Source organism: Myotis yumanensis, unplaced genomic scaffold (genome assembly GCF_028538775.1).
Source record: "Myotis yumanensis isolate MYYU_CA2020_CCGP unplaced genomic scaffold, mMyoYum1.0.hap1 SCAF_23, whole genome shotgun sequence".
In the NCBI taxonomy this organism is placed as follows: Eukaryota; Metazoa; Chordata; class Mammalia; order Chiroptera; family Vespertilionidae; genus Myotis; species Myotis yumanensis.
In genome coordinates, this window is record NW_027223774.1 from 13,444,463 (window position 1) to 13,461,580 (window position 17,118).

The following is a 17,118-nucleotide window of genomic DNA, read 5'->3' on the forward strand; positions in this document are numbered from 1 at the left end:
ATCAATAAAATATAAAAAAAAAAAAAAGGAGAGAGACTAGCCCGTCCGATGTGGCTCAGTGGTTGAGCATCGACCTATGAACCAGGAAGTCATGGTTCAATTCCCAGTCCTGGTACATGCCCGGGTCATGGGCTCGATTCCCAGCAGTGGGCATGCAGGAGGCAGCTGATCAATATTCTCTCTCATCATTGACATTTCTATCTCTCTCTCCCTCTCCCTTCCTCTCTGAAATCAATAAAAATATATTTTTAAAAATAAAATAAAAAGGAGAGAGACTAAAGAGACACAACCACCAAACACAACATGTGACCCCTGCTTGGATCGTGGATTGAGGGGAAAGAAACAACCATAAAACGCATTTTGGGGACAACTGGGCAATTCAAGTATGGACTCTATGAGATGATGTTAAGGAGCACTGTTTATTTCCTACCATAGTAACCATGCTGTAGCTGTGTAGGAGCTTATTCTTAGGAGATGCACTTTGAAAGCTGAAGTATGACATTAACATGACCACTACAACTCATTTGCAAATAGTTCAGCAAAAGAAAAACAAACAGTGTGCGCATGTGTATGTGCGTGTGTGTGCGTGTGTGTGCGTGTGTGTGCGTGTGTGTGCGTGCGTGTGTGTGTGCGCGCGCGCGTGTGTGTGCGTGTGTGCGTGCGCGCGTGTGAGTGTGTGTGTGCGTGTGTGTGCGTGTGTGAGTGTGTGTGTGCGTGTGTGTGCGTGTGTGTGCGTGCGCGCGCGCACGCGTGTGTGTGTGTGCGTGTGAGTGTGTGTGTGTAGAGAGCGAGCAACCAGTACAGCACATGTGGCAAATGCCAGCTGGTGCGTATGGGTGAAGAGTACACAGGTTCCTGCTCTTTTAATTTTTCTGTAGATTAAATTTTTCCTCAAAACTCATCAATTATATACATTAAATGAGAGCAACTTTTTGTACATCAATTATACCTCAATAAAACTTTGTTAAAAATTTTTTTTAAAGATTTAAAATATTTTTTAAGATAAAAAGTTGGGAAAATTTGGAGCCTACATTGAAAAATGATGAGACATCATGTCATTCCAGATTTCCAGATTCTCAGGTTTTAAAAAATATATATATTTTTTATTTCCCAGCTGGTGTGGCTCAGTGATTGAGCATCGACCTGTGAACCAGGAGGTCAAGATTCGATTCCTGGTCAGGACACATGCCCGAGTTGCAGGCCCGATCCCCAGCAGGGAGTGTGCAGGAGGCAGCTGACGGATGTTGATGTTTCTATCTCTCCCTCTTCCTTCCTCTCTCTCTAAAATCAATAAAAACATATTTTAAAAAAATATATGTATTTTTTATTGATTTCAGAGAGGAAGGGAGAGACAGAAACATCAATAATGAGAGAGAATCATCCATCCGCTGCCTCTTACACGTCCCATGCTGGGGATCGAACCTGCAACCTGGGCATGTGCCCTGACCGAGAATGGAACCAGTGTTCATGGGTCAGTGCTCAACCACTGAGCCATGCTGGCTGGGCCAGATTCTCTTTTTAAAAAAGGAAATTTTGGCAAATGGGCTTAATTTCTGCTCAGCAGCCAAAGGCAGCAGTGGATAAAAAGCAACTCGTTTAGCCCTGATGGTGTGGCTCAGTTGGCTGAGCTCCCTCCTGTGCACCAAAATGTCAACCATTTGATTCCCGGTTAGGGCACATGCCCAGGTTGCATGCTCAATCCCCACTTGCGGGCGTGCAGGAGGCAACCAATTGATGTTTCTCATTGATTTCTCTCTCTCTCTCCCTCTCCCTAAAAAAATACATTTAAAAAAACCACCATATAAAAACAAAAAAACAAACCCTTTAAACCAGGGGTCCTCAAACTACGGCCCGCGGGCCACATGCAAATACAAATATTGTATTTATTCCCGTTTTGTTTTTTACCTCAAAATAAGATATGTGCAGTGTGCATACAAATTTATTCATAGTTGTTTTTTTTTAAACTATAGTCCGGCCCTCCAACGGTCTGAGGGACAGTGAACTGGCCCCCTGTTTAAAAAGTTTGACATCACCAAGTACCAATCATGGCCCAGGAGCAGGGACAAGGAAGACCAATGAAGACCACGGCTTTGCGTCTGTGCCAACAAAGCCCTGGAGGCCATTGACCCGATGGGCTATTCCATACATAACCCTAGACTATATCCTTTATGAATCAATAAAAAATTACAATTTTTAATTATAAAAAAAAAAAAAAATGTTTGAGGACCCCTGCTAAACCATGGGCCCAGACCAATGAAGCTTTGTTAAGTTACTTCCTAGGCCCTGCTCTGAACTACTAAAGCTGTAAAATACAATAAAACTGCCCAGTTGACTTCCTCAGTGGTTGAGTGTGGACCTATGAACCAGGAGGTCAAGGTTTGATCCCCAGGGGGGTGGGGGGGTAGGGTGCAGGAGGTAGCCGATTAGTGATTTTTTTCTCATCATTGATGTTTCTTTTTTAAAAAAATTTTTTTAAATATGTTTTTATTGATTTCAGAGAGGGAGGGAGAGATAGAAACACCAATGGTGAGACAATCATTGATTGGTTGCCTCCTGAATGCCCCCTCCTGGGGATCGAGCCCACAACCTGGGCATGTACCCTTGACTGGAATTGAACCCAGCACCCTTCAGTCTGCAGGCTGACTCTCCACTGAGCCAAACCAGCTGGGGCCATCATTGATGTTTCTCTCCCTCTCTCTCCCTCTCCCTTCCTCGCTGAAATAAAGAAAAAAAAAATATTAAAAAAAAAATACAATAAACCGGCGAGGTTCAGTGGGATAATACTGCCCTCTAGCGGACATCCGAGACATTGGGGTGATTTTGGTGACACTGAAGCGCACCCTCAGCAGGCAGTAGAAAGGCCCAGAGATGCTACACAGCCTACAAACCAAGGGCATCCCACACAAGTCCTGCAAGACTTCTGAACCTCCCACCGCCATTTCATGTCAGTGAAAAACCTGTTTAAAATCACCAGAGCCCAGCCCTAGCCGGTTTGGCTCAGTGGATAGAGCATCAGCCTGTGGACTGAAGGGTCTCGGGTTTGAATCCAGCCAAGGGCATATTCCCAGGTTGCAGGCTCTATTCCCAGTGGGGGGCATGCAGGAGGCAGCTGATCAATGGCTCTCTCTCATCACTGATGTTTCTATCTCTCTCTCCCTCTCCCTTTCTCTCTGAAATCAATAAAAAACATATATATATTTTTAAAAAATCATCAGAGCCCAGAACCTAGTACTGTATTTTTCCCTTAATTTTAAAATACACTGAATTTTTTTTTAAGTCACCAAGTCCACGATGCCACTGCATTAATGAGGTCAAAAGCAACTGCCACCTTCATTATGCTTCCCTGGGACTGTGGCCGAGAATTTAATACTGAAATAAAATGTGCTGACATATGCTCTACTAGCTTCCTTTTATTTCTCCTTCTTTCTAATGTTAGGGCATTATGGATTCTAGGCATGATTATGAGTAGAGGTAAGTAATGTTATTAATACATTTCATTGAGTCAGATAGGATTAAAACCATTCTTAACCAGCTTCCTGATACAAAGTTAGGAGATTCTGAAGAGATCAGGGTTGGTCTCAGGATTCAGGAAGACCGCAGGGCTGAAATCTGTTCATCTTTGAGATGTCACACAAGATTGTGGATAAGGCATGAGGCCTTGGAGTGAGTCAGACCTGGTACCAAACAGGCTCTACCACTGGCCTTACTGTCCTTACCTGTAAGATGGGTATCATTAAGTACCTGGCACACAGGAGCACTTAGCACATGCCAGTAATTCCTAGAGTAAAAGTGCTGTGTGCCCCTGAGCAAGTAACTGACCGTCTCTGAGCCTCAGTTTCCTCTTCTGAAAAATGGGGATAAGAAAAATCCCAAATCCAGAGTCAGAAACAGGTCATCCCCTATTGCTGGGCATTTACTGTTCTAACTCTCCGAGATCAAAGCCAACACCAAGCCCAAATAATCGCCTGCAAAGACTTAGAAATAAAAAGCAGGGGAAACACAGCCTGCAAGTAGCATCCCACAGGCAATGTATCGTTACAAAGGGAGAGCTGCCCCGTTACAAAGGAGGGACCGGGCAGTCGCCACCTGTGGTGGCTGCGTTGTGTCCCCCTGAATTCATATTTCAATCCCACCCCCACCCCCTCCAAATGTGACTGTATTTGGAGATAGAGTGTTTAAAGAGCTAAGTTAAAGAGCCATAGGGGTAGGCCCTGCTCCAGTTTGCCTGGTCTCCTATAAGAAGAGGTCATTTGCCTGGCCAGGTGGCTCAGTTGGTTGGAGCATCATCCTGTTACCAAAAGGTGGCGGGCTCAGTTCTCAGTCAGGGCACATACTAAGGCCGGGGTGCGTGCAGGAGGCAACTGATCGATATTTCTCCCTCACATCAACGTTCCTCCTTCTCTCTCTCTTTCTCTCTCTCTCTCTCTCTCTCTCTCTCTCTCTCCCGTCCTCTATAAAATCAATAAAAACTTACCAGGTGAGGATTTTAAAAATAATAACAAAAGAAGTGGCCATGCCCTGACCAGTTTGGCTCCGTGGATAGAGCGTCAGCCTGTGGACCGAAGGGTCCCAGGTTCGATTCCGGTCAAGGGCATGTACCTTGGTTGCGGGCACATCCCCAGTGGGGAGTGTGCAGGAGGCCGCTGATCGATGTTTCTCTCTCATCGATGTTTCTGACTCTCTATCTCTCTCCCTTCCTCTCTGTAAAAAATCAATAAAATAAAAAAAAAGAAGAAGTGGCCATTTGAACACACAGAGACACCAGACGAATGTGACCCAGGGGAAAGACCATTTGAGGACACAGTGAGAGGGGCTGTCTGCAAGCCAGGGAGAGAGGCCTCAGAGGAAACCAACCCGGCCAGCACCTCAGTCTTCGACTTGCAGCCTCCAGAACCGTGAGAAGTAAATTTCTGTTGTTCAAGCCACCCAGCCGGTGGCATTTTGTTACGGCCGCCTGAGCAGACTCATGCATCACCTTAACCACAGGCTCCGACGCAGCATCACTGAATTGGGACAAACTGCCCCCCCATGTCCTTTGATGGGAGACACCGAGACAGCCGCCGAGCTGTGGTATTCCCTCCAAAACAAATGACCTGATCTAACCCGAAGGCAGCCAACAAGCCCAGAATGCGGGACATTGCACAGAACATCTGTCCTGTCCTCCAGAGAGGACCACATCCCGAGACCCAAAGACACACTGAGGTCAAAAGACACCTGCCTTAGTCCAGTTGTGACTAACAAAGTGCCATGAACTGGGTGGCTGATGAGCAATAGATTTTCCTCACAGCTCTGGAGGCTGGAAGTCCAGGGTCAAGGTGCCCACATGGTCAGGTTCTAGTGAAGACCCTCTTCCAGACGGCAGACCGCCGAGGCTCTCGCTGTCTTCCTCTCCTCATGTGGTACGAGGGGAAAGCGAGCTCTCTGGGGCCTCGTTTCTTCCTTTCCTTCTTTCTTTCTTTTTTAAAGATGCATTTAAAAATTTTTTTCTATTTATTGATTTGAGAGAGAGAGGAAGGGAGGGAAGGCGTGAGGAAAAGGACAGAGAGAGAGAGAAACATTGATTTGCTGTTCCACTCATTCATGCATTCAGTGGATTCTTGTATGTACCCTGACCAGGGATCGAACCCGTAACCTTGGTGTATCGGGATGACCCTCTAACCAACCGAGTTTCCCGATCAGGGCTGGGGCCTCTTTTTGAATCACCCCAAAGGGCTCTACTCGCATGACTTAATCACCCCAAAAGCTCCCCACCTCCTAATACCATCACCTGGGAGGTTAGGATTACAACATACGAATTTGGGGGACACAAACATTCAGACCGTAGCAAGACCTCATAAATGCAGCATGTGACCCCAGACTGGTTATGAAATAAGCAAACAACAAAACAAGAGTGATACAGAATGTTTTGGGCCCCGGACTGGTAGCTCTATGCAGTGGTCGGCAAACTGTGGCTCGGGAGCCACATGCGGCTCTTTGGCCCCTTGAGTGTGGCTCTTCCTAAGCCTTAGGAGTACCCCAATTAAGTTAATAACAATGTACCTACCTATATAGTTTAAGTTTAAAAAATTTGGCTCTCAAAAGAAATTTCAATTGTCGTACTGTTGATATTTGGCTCTGTTGACTAATGAGTTTGCCGACCACTGGGTTAGAGCGTCGTCCTGATACACCAAGGTTTCGGGTTAGACATCTGGTCAGGGCACATACAAGAAACAACCAATGAAAGCAGAAATAAGTGGAACTACAAGTCGATGTTTCTCTCTCTCTCTCTCTCTCTCTCTCTCTCTCTTCCCCTTCCTGTTTCTCTCAAAAATCAATAAATTTTTTAAATGCATAAATCTATACTAATAAAAGGGTAACATACTAATTAGACCAGGAGACCTTCCAGACGTCCTTCCGGACAAAACCATGGTGGCAGGGCCAAGGCAGAGTCTGTTAGGGGCAATCAGGCTGGCAGGGGAGGGCAGTGGGGGCGATCAGGCAGGCAGAGGGGGCAGTTGGGGGCGAGCAGGCTGGTGGGGGGGCAGTTGGGGGCGAGCAGGCCAGCAGGAGGGGCAGTTAGGGGCGAGCCGGCCAGCAGGCAGAGTGATTAGGGGTGATCGGGCAGGCAGGCAGGTGAGCGGTTAGGAGCCAGCGGTCCCGGATTGCAAGAGGGATGTCCGAGGGGTTCCAGATTGGAGAGGGTGCAGGCCGAGCTGAGGGACACCCCGTCCCCCGGTGCAAGAACTGTGCACTGGGCCACTAGTGCCTATATAAAGAGAGAGAGAGACATAAAACAAATGTAAACGGCGGGTGGGTGTTCATTACGCTATTCTTGTCTATTTTATGTAGGTTTAACATTTTTCAAAAGAAAAAGTTGAGACAGAGTTGAAAGTTGAAAAGAATCCCCTATCAAACTAAATAAACAGACAAAATGCTTAAAGATAAATAAGGGACTATGATTGCCCATCAGTGCACCACATTAACCTCCTTCCTGAAAATCTAGTGACTGGCAATATATATTTCAAAGGAAATCATTCTTTTAACCAGAATGTCTGGCTGACTGCAGGCTGCTTTAGGCCATGATGCCTGGAGCCAAGTCAAATTACAACTACAACCATCTAGCTGTGCAGAGGGGGCAGCACGTCAGTGCCAGACCACCTCCCTGGCGTCCTCATAGCATCCAATGGGCAGGAGCTCTATCTCCATTTCACAGATGAGGAAACCGAGGCCAAGAAGAGCCCTGGGCTTGTCTCGATTCACATAGCTGGTAAGTGGCAGAGGCAGGGCTCAAACCCAAGTCTTTTTGACCCTAAAATCCCAACTTGTGGGGAAGGTCAGGGCTGCTCTGCTAATCACCCAAATAAACCCACGAGTACAAATCCCACTGAGGGAGAGGGAGAGGCAGAGAGGCAGGAGACCTCACCCCAGGGAGCTCCAGCCCTGAGGTGGGCTGTGGCCTAGGGAGTGACCAGGCTGCAGGAGGACCGCACTCCAGGTAGAAGGAACAGCATGTGCAAAGGCCTGGTGCTGGAAGGTGGCGAGTGAGGAGGGGATGGGTGGAAATTGGCCAGACAACGAGAGGTCTTGGAGGCCCAGGAAGGGGCTTGGGCTTCCCCATGAGCACACTGAGGAGCCAAGGGAGGGTTCTGAGCAGGGGAGAGGAGCAGATGTGCAATTTAACAGGCCTCTTCTGACTGCCTTGTGCGGGGGTGGGGGTGGGGGTTTGGAGGAGACTGACAGCTGGTGACTGGGAAGGAAGCTGGAGGTCAGGGAGAAGCTGGGGCGGGTGGAATGGTTAGTACACAATTGAGGTTCAATAAACATTTGGGCAAAGATCCAGAAGCACCTGAAGGCTCCGTATTGGGAAAGAGCAGGCAACCAGGCCTCAGCCATCACTGGGAAGAACAGTCATGGATACGATTCCCAGGGAGGACAATTGGGCCATATCCATCAAATTACTTTGGCCAGCAATTCCACTTCAAGGAGTTATGTGAGTGACACAGATGAAGGAAATAACAGATGAACCATGTCATTCTCTACAGCCCCGCTTACAATAAATAGCAGGAGATGGAAACAACGTAACTGCCCACCAATAAGCCACTGCACCAGAAATTACCACACGCCCACACTACGGACTCCGTGGAAAAGAGCATCGGGCAGCTTCATACATGCTAGTGTGAGCCAAGCTCCAAGATATATTCTTTTTTTTTTTCTCACCTGAAGATATGTTTATTGATTTTTAGAGAGAGAGGAATGGGGGGGGGAGAGAGAAACATCGACGTGAGAGAGGAACATCGATTGGTTGTCTCCCACACGGGCCCCGACAAGGGATCAAACCCACAATGAGGCATGTTCCCTGACCAGGAATCGAACCCACAACTTTCTGCTGTACATGATAATGCTCTAACCAACCGAGCTACCTGGACAGGGCCAAGATAAATTCTTAAGTTAAAAAAAAGCAAAGCACAGAACAGTACACATATACTATACAGATGCTCCTTGACTTACGATGAACTTATGATGGGGTTACGTACCGATAAATGCCCCAGTGTAGGGTGAAAACATCAGGTCGAAAATGCATTTAATGCACATACAGAACATCATCGCTTAGCCCGGCCTGCCTTAAATGTGCTCGGAACACTTACATTAGCCTACAGTTGGGCAAAATCATCTAACACAAAGTCTATCTATATTATAAAAGGCCCACGGCCCTAACGCCGTAACGCTGTAATGACCGGTCACCAGGAGGTGCATTGAGCACCTCTCGGTCCCCACCCCCCCCACCCCACCCCGGGAGCAGCGGCTCTCGAGGTGGGGGGGTGGGCGTGAGCTACTAGTGGTGGAGAGCTACAAGCGGCGATGGGCAGGGCGGCCAGCTGAGGCAAGCGGAAGCGAGCTACTCGTGCACGATTTCCTGCATGCTGGGCCTCTAGTCTATAATCATAAAAGCATAATATGCTAATTAGACTGGACAGCCGAATGACCTTCCAGACAAAGCCGGGGCTGCGAGGGCCCAGCCCCTTGCACAAATTTGTGCGTCGGTCCTCTAGTTTTATAATAAAGTGTGCAATATCTCATGCAATTTTTTATGTGTATATCAAATGTTACCCCATCGCAAAGTCAAAATATTGTAAGTCAAACCATCTGGTAAGTCCGGGATCATCTGTATGTGTGTGTGTGTGTGTGTGTGTGTGTGTATGTGTGTGTGTGTGTATATATATATATATATATCTCATGCTCCCCTCTATGTACAAAAAGGGGGATGGTATTTATGTATGTATATATTTACCTGTATAATCAAAATCCTTCTGGAAGGACACATGAGATACTGATAGCAATGGTTACCTCTGGGGGTGGGGGGAGTTTCTTCTGTTCATTTTAACTTAAATTCTGTTAATATAAATCTTTATATTTGCAAACATTTTGAACCATATCATATGAATCAAATATTTAAAACAAAATAAAGATGTATATAGTTAAAAACAAACAAACACCTTACCTATACCTTATCCATTGAGCACTCCTTCCCAAAAGTAATCACCTCTAATTTTTGTTTTTCCTTCCAGAGTTTCTTTATGCGCATACTCGCAAATACAAAATTAAAATCTTATTTTCCCTCTCTTAACACAAAAGCCAGTATCATACCCTACCCTCCTCCATTTTGGGGGAGGGATTATTCATACATCTTGGAAATACTTCCACATCAGTACCTAATGGAATCTTCATTTAAAATTGTTTCTGTATTAACCGTAGGTATTTATATTTACCTGCACACATACACAGATATATGTGTTAAAACTGCACAGAATTCTGATGTGTAGCTGTTTGTTGACTCATTTACCAGTCCCTCCCTGACTGATGCACATTGAAATGTCCTTCTTCTCATGCGAACAAGGCTGCAGTGGATAACCTTGTACATCCCTCTGTGCACCCAGACACAGACACAGCTACACTACAAATTTCTGAGCATGGAATGGCCAGGCCGAAGAGCAATGATGGTCTCTATATATAAAAGCCTAAGCAACCGTTCAACAGGTAGCTATAACACACACTGACAACCAGGGGGCTTCCACCGGTAGGTTGGCTTGCTGCTGGGGTCCGGCGGATAGGGACTGAGGGAGGCTGTAGGGACCAGGCCTCTAGTGATAATAATAGTACCAGCAGCTCAACTCTATTGAGCGCTGAGCAGCTGGAGGTCATGTACGACGACGAACCATTCACTCCTCCCAGCAACCCCAGCTGGCTGGTTATTATTACCATCCCATTTCCTAGAGGAGGAAACAGACACAGCGGGGCTGAGCACCTGCCCAGGCTGCACCGCTAGCCGATGGCTGCACGGGGATTCCAACCCAGCCACTCTGATGCGCACGGCCTCGCTCCAACGGGCTCCCCTGCCTCCGCAGCCACGGCAGTTTGCGTCAATACTGCAAAGGGTCGGGAAGAGCCTCTCTGAAGGCCCTTCTGACTGTGGGGCCACGTGATAGCAGTACCGGCTCCGACAATAGCACCGGGGACACTAATAACCACCATCAAACACGTGCTCAGGACCCGCGAGGCGAATCTTGGGCCGGGGAAGCGCGAGCCCCACCCGCCCCGGGCCCCACCTCGATGGCGGGCAGCGTCTTGCTGGCCTCGGTGCTGCTCTCCCCGAGGATGCTGCCGGCGGAGCGGCCCTCGCACTCGTAGCGGAAGCGCATGCCGCGCTGCTTGGGCTGCTCGATGATGACCAGGTGCGGCCGCGGCCCGGAGCCCCGGGCCGAGGGCCCGAGCCCGCTCAAGGCGCAGCCCCAGGGCGGCGGCGTGGCCGGGGGCGCGGCGGGGCCCAGGGTGACGGTGCTCAGGGAGGTTGCCCCGCGAGACACCAGGCGCGTCAGCCCCTCTCCCGGGCCCGGCGGCGCCGCCTCCAGGCCGAAGCCGTTCTCCTTGATGTACTCATCTATGATCTCTGCGGGAGAAGCAAAAGCCGGTTACAAACAGAAAAGGCTTGAAGAGCCCCCTCCCCCCATCCGTGCCTCCCCCCCCCCCCCCCCCCCCGCTTCTCCCAATCCATTCATTTCTCGTGGGACGAATGCGGGGCCACAAACCCAAAACACACAAAGCCCCTGCTGTGCTCGCCAACAGCCTCCCTGCACCCCCCAGTTCTTGAAGCCAGAGACCCGGGGGGCAGAAGGGGCAGTCTGGTTTCTCCTTCCCCTGCGCCTGCACGTCCACTGCCCTGCCTAAGAGCACCACCACCCACCACGTGCTCAAGCTGGCAGGGTGCACATCTGTGCTAGTTTTTCATGACCCCACAGCTGCAAGTCCCATGCATGAACTCCTGCCTCTTCCTCCGTTCTCTCCACCCACACCGCCTCCGTCCTGGTCCACCCTCCATGTCTTCCCTCTGAACCACCACTCCTGTTCCCCCAATCTGTCCTCCACACACCGCCAGAGAGATCTCGTTACACCCTGTCAGAAGCCTCAGCGCGTCCATCTCCCTTAAAGTCAAAGTGAACACCTCCCCATATAAAACCTTCTCCAAACCCCATTCATCTCGGAAAAGCAAAACTGAAACAGAACCCCACACCTCTGGTGCTGGCCTAGAGCCTTGCTGCGGCCTGGCCCCTGCTGTCCTGGGCCCTCCCGCCACCCCCCCCTCCCCTGCCCCTTGCACGCATCCAGTCTTTTTTCTGTTGCTTGCACCCACCAAGCCTGGCCCTTTTCAGGGCAGTGTGCTTGCTCCTCCATCTGCCTGTTTCACGCTTCCCCTCATCCAACCCCTCCTGGCTCCTCGTCCTCTGGTCTTAGTTCAAATGCCCCCACTCCAGAAAGGCCCCCCATCTAATGCCCTCTCTCCCTCTACCTGTTTGATTTCCTTCACAGCCCTTTGCCCAGTCTGACCTTATCTTATTCATTTACTCCTTTTTCTACTGTCTCCCCGGCTAGAGCGTCAGCTGCAGAGGGCACTTTGGTCTGTGACTGAATCCCCGGGGCCTGGAACAGCCTGGCACGTGCTCAGCACAGTGGCAGGTGCTCAGTACAACTCACTGGAGGAATGAACAGTGACACGGACGGCAGCTGACATGACAGCCTTTGCCAGGTGTCACGCACCACTGGTACCTTGGAAACACGGCTGTTAAAATGTCCCAATAGGCCCCGAAGTCACATTGTGACCTTCCCCTCAACACCCCAACAAGGAAGACCAAGCTCTCTGCTGTGAGCACTGGACTCCTCAGCCTCCCTCAGACTTGCCCTGCGATACTCACCCAGTTCATCTGCGGGAGAAAGAGAAAGAGAAAGAGAAAAAGAGAAAGGTGAGGGCCAGGTAAGTGGTCAAACTTTCATTTTTAAGACAGATTCCCCACCCCATCCTTTCCTGGTACCTCCCCTCCCCCCTCCTGGGAAACTGGGCTCTGACTCCCAGGGGTGCTAAACCTTCTCCTGGCTACCTTCTGTTTAGCTCCCAATGTTGGGGGTCCCAGGGTCAGGGTCCCCTCAAATGTCTCCCCAAAAACATTTAGGCCAGGGATTATGAAGTGTTGTTGGGAATTGGAGGAAAAGCCGAGGGTCTTATAACCAGGAGAAAAATGAACACTGAAGATTCTAAACAAAAGGTGGGGGTGCTCTCTCCCTACAGTGCACCCTAGGCCCCCAAAGGTCACTGGCTGGTGTCTGAAGATCCCAGGAGGCCGATCCTCCTCCTCCAGGCAGCCACCCACTCTGCATCATAGGCTAGTCCCCCAGCAGTGCCCACCCGCCATCCTGGATGCACCCCCACTTCCTGAGGGAGGAGGGACAGTAATGCTAGGAACCCCTTATCACCTCAGCCCTAGAAGGGGCCATGGGGAAACTGAAACCAACCTCCCTTTATTCCATAGACAGGACAAGGGGAACTCCACAGGGAGTAAGTGAGCCTGGAGTCACACAGCAAGCAAGGGCAGGCCGGGCCCGACGCCCCACCCAGGGTTGCCTGTGCTGGCCACTGGCCTCAGATGCCAGAGCTGTCCTCCTCCTCAACTCTCGGGGAGTGGCTCCTGGCAGCCAGACCTTTGCTCCTTGGAAAGCAGTGTCCCTGCACCCTTTATCTCATGTAATCTGTGAAGTCAGCGGGGTGGGGAAGACACCCTCACTGGGCAGATGGGGACACGGAGGCTGGGAGAGAGGAGGGGACCTGCTGCAGATCACTGGCAGGACAACCTCCAGTCATCTGAACTTGGAAAAACCTTAGGCATCTATACTGAATGACCTGGGGACCCAAAGATGAGTTAGACTAGTGGTTCTCAACCTTCCTAATGCCGCGACCTTTTAATACGGTTCCTCATGTTGTGGTGACCCCCAATGTCATTGTTACAAATTGAACATAATTAAAGCATAGTGATTAATCACAAAAACAATATGTAATTATGTGTTTTCCGATGGTCTTAGGCGACCCCTGTGAAAGGGTCGTTCGACCCCCAAAGGGGTCGCGACCCACAGGTTGAGAACCGCTGAGTTAGGCTTTGTCTGAGTCCTTAAGGAGCTCCTACGCTGCAGGGGGAAACTGAGGCCCCGGGCAACAATGACCAGAGCTACGGACCGCCTCAGTTCAAATTCTGGCTCTGTTACTTGCTTGCTATGTGGCCTTACACTCCTTACTTAATCCATTTGTGCCTTGGTTTCTTCATCTATAAAATGGACACAATAACACCTGCCTCATCGGGCTGTTGTGAACATTAAATGAGCTAATACTACATGGGAAGCACTTGGAACTGCCACAATAGTAGGTGCTATATAAATGCTGGATAGAGCATCGGCCTGCGGACTGAAGGGTTCCCAGTTCAGTTCTGGTCAGGGGCACATGCCTGCATTGCAGGCTCGATTCCCTGTGGGGGGTGGGGGGGGGGTTGCAGGAGGCAGCCAATCAGTGATTCTCTCTCATCACTGATGTTTCTCTCTCTCTCTCCCTCTCCCTTCCTCTCTGAAATCAACGAAAATATATTTTAAAAATAATTTAAAAAGATAAAATAAATGCTGGCTGCTCTTAAACAAGGTGTTGGGAGACGTTGCTTTATAGACTGGGTAAACCACATCCCATCTCTAGGCCTCAGTTGTATGCTTATAAAATGGGGCTGTTAGGAAGACATGCTTTCAGAGCACGTAGTGTGGGGTCACACAGATATTGGTTTGAATCCCAGCTGTCACTCACTGGCTGTGTGGCCTGGGGCAAGTTGCTTAAGCTCTCTGAGCCTCCTTCCCTATAAAATGAGATCTGAGCTCCTGTCTCAGCCATTAACATGAGGATTCAGGATCACACAGAGAAATGTCTTAGCACAGGATCTGACCATATGAGCTAATATTGTTATCTAAAATCCTTTTTCAGCCAGGAAATACTGGGTTCAGCTAAAATAACACCCCACACTGCCCCCCAACCTCCCATATGGACTCGTTGCCATCCAGGGGCAGCCAGGATGGGCCACACTTGAGCAGATTTGAGAACAGAAAGCCAGTTGTCTTCCCTGCCTCCGGGCCTTTGCACAGGCTGGTCTGTATCAGGATTCTCTTCCTCCAGTTCTTTGCATGGCCTCTTTCTCTGCAAATGTCATCTCCTAGATAGGTCTTCCCTGACCTATATCCAAGATAGTCCTTAGGACCCCCACTATAGTCACTTACAGTTAGGTGCCTTTGTTTTATAATTTACATTAGAATCTGACATGACCTTATGTTACAGTGATTCATATCTGTCTGCTGTAGACTACGAGCACCACAGAGTAAAGGAACATGTCTGCCCATCGCCACTGCTTATACCCAGGACGCTGCATGTGTCTGTCCCATCAAAATCAAGGAAATTTTCCCTCCCACTCTATCTCAGTAGTTCTCCCATCCTCAGCCTTCTATGAGATATTACTGACCCCAAGATTTCTTCATAGCCTTTATCACACTTTATAATCCCTTGTTTAATTTATTGTTTACGTGTCTGCCTCCACGTCTAGGTAGGGAATCCCATGAGGGCGGAGCCCAGGCTGTTTCAGTCACTGCTGACTCCCCAGCACGGCCCAGCACAGAGCCAGGTACCGAACAGGAACACAGTAAATATTTATTGAATGGATGACATCAGAAATTATTCTCAACTGAAACCAAAGATCTAGGTCTCAGGAAAGAAAAGTCTCAGCCTTGTTCCTGCTTAGAACCAGTGTTTGGGCAGTACCTGTCCCCAATGTCATCGCCAACCACTCACTACCACCCAAACTCTCAGATCTGTTAGAAAACCCCAGGTCCTCCTCTATGGCCAGGCCAGCGTTTCTGTGTCCATTCCAAGACTCTACCTCCAGAGAGAGGCTCAGACTCAGCCCACCAGGACCACTGAGTTTCCATGGTGACAGGACCCATCCCTGCACTCCAAATCTCAGCATAGTAGTAAGAGAGATGCTTCATTTGGCTATGATTCTGCATTTCCTTGGGCAGCACTGAATGTTGGGTGGCACGAGCTGAGGGACCTTACAGACCAGTGGTTCTCAGCATCTCTTGGAAACTTGCTAGAAATATACTCTCAGAAGCCATCCTAGACCTACTGAATCAGAAACTCTGGAGGTGGGGCCCAACAATCTGTTTTAACAAGCTCTCAGGGTGACTCTAATGCACATAAAGGTTTAAGAACCACTGTTATAAACTGTCTAACAATAATAATTATTATTACACCACTAACAGTTAACACTTATTGAGCGTTTACTGTACGCCAGTCACTGCTTTGGAAGTTTACCTGAATCAGCTCATTGAATCCTGTCAATCCTCCTAAAAGGGGAAGACACTGATATTATGTCCACATTACAGATGAGGAACACTGAGGCCCAGAGAGGGGAAGCGACTTGCTGCCCCAAAGCGCCGGCGTGATTATCACGCTCTGCACTGCCATGTGAATCTCTACAGAGGACTCCTCTTACAGTGTGAACAGGTGCTTAGTTTTACCTATTCAGCTCCTAATCACCTGGGAGGTAGGGGCATCTGGAACCCCCATCTAGACGAGCAGGGAAGGACACCACCAAGGAAAGCTGTGCCCAGTGGATTCCCCCCTCCCCTGTCCTGAGTGTGCAGGTGGGCAGGAACTGTGGAGGGCTGCTCACCCGTGGTCCTGGAAACGGCCAGCGAGAGCGAGGAGAGGTCCGGGGCCCCTGCAGGAGGGAGGCAAGTCTCAGGAGGTGATGGAGATCCCTCAGAAACCTGTCAAGCTCCACCCTCTTCCTCTCCTGGCCCCTCCCTTTTCTCACCCCTCGCCCAGTCTGGCCTTGCCCCCTTCCCTAACTCGGGGGCAGGTTCCTTCGTTTCTGTCATGTCACCCCACCCTTTCATCACATTCAGGCCCCGCTTCTTCTCTCCCTTAAGGTCGGGTCTCTAGGAGTCCTCAACCTCGGTTAGGAAAGCTACCGTTCCCTTCCTTCTCTCGGGGTCAGACCCTAACCCATCACTTTGTCAATATCAAGCCAGTCCCCATCTTCCTTCTCAGACCCTGCCACTACTCTCCGAGGCAAGCACTCCCCATTCTTTCTTCTCTGACTCAGCCCCCACTTTTCTCTCTACTAGAGTCCAGCCCCCACCTTCGCCCCCTCGGAGTCTGCCTTCGTCCCCCTTTTCCCCCCAGGTCCCGCCCCTTACTGAGTAGGACCCTGCTTCCTTCTTCGTTAGGCCCCGCCCCTTCTGTGAGCCAGGCCCCTCCTTTTTGGCCATCGCGGAGTATGGCCACGCCCCCTTCTCACGCTCACGGAGTCTGGCCCCGCCCCCACCCCTCAGGAGCTGGTCCCGCTCTTCCTTCTCCGAGTTGGCCCCGCCCCTCCCCTTGGAGTTGGACCCCGCCCCCTTCTTTGCCTCAGGCTCAGGCCCCGCCCCCTCCTCACTCTGTAGTGGGACGCCTCTCTCTTACCTTGGGCCAGACTCTGTCACCATCCTCTGCCTCCTTCCTTCCCTCTAATACAGTGTCCCCCGAACCCTCACACTCTCCCCACAAAACCCCTAGACTTCTGTAGGAACCCCCAGAACCCTCGCATCACCAATCCCGCCCGACTCCTCTGCTGAATCCCGGCCCCGCTTACCCAAGGCCCCCAGCTCAGGCGCAGCGGACGGTCTGGCGACGCGGCGACTCGGCATGGCCCGACCAGTGGGGACCGACGGCCCGGAGGCCGGCCCAGACTA

General features: G+C 50.0%; 1 protein-coding gene across 2 annotated transcripts in view; it reads right to left on the bottom strand.

Moving 5' to 3' along the window:
- RELB (RELB proto-oncogene, NF-kB subunit) overlaps positions 1-17,118 on the bottom strand; it is a 34,600-nt gene extending 17,482 nt beyond the window's left edge. The window contains exons 1-4 of one of the 2 annotated variants that reach the window (XM_070402045.1): positions 17,019-17,118; positions 16,056-16,103; positions 12,225-12,233; positions 10,584-10,924 (exon numbers count right to left, since the gene is read on the bottom strand). In XM_070402045.1, coding sequence (XP_070258146.1) covers positions 10,584-10,924; positions 12,225-12,233; positions 16,056-16,103; positions 17,019-17,073 — 453 coding nt within the window. In that variant the 5' untranslated portion in view covers positions 17,074-17,118. Of the gene's footprint in view, positions 1-10,583; positions 10,925-12,006; positions 12,122-12,224; positions 12,234-16,055; positions 16,104-17,018 lie in introns of those variants that run through there. The other variant, XM_070402044.1, reaches the window with a different exon arrangement.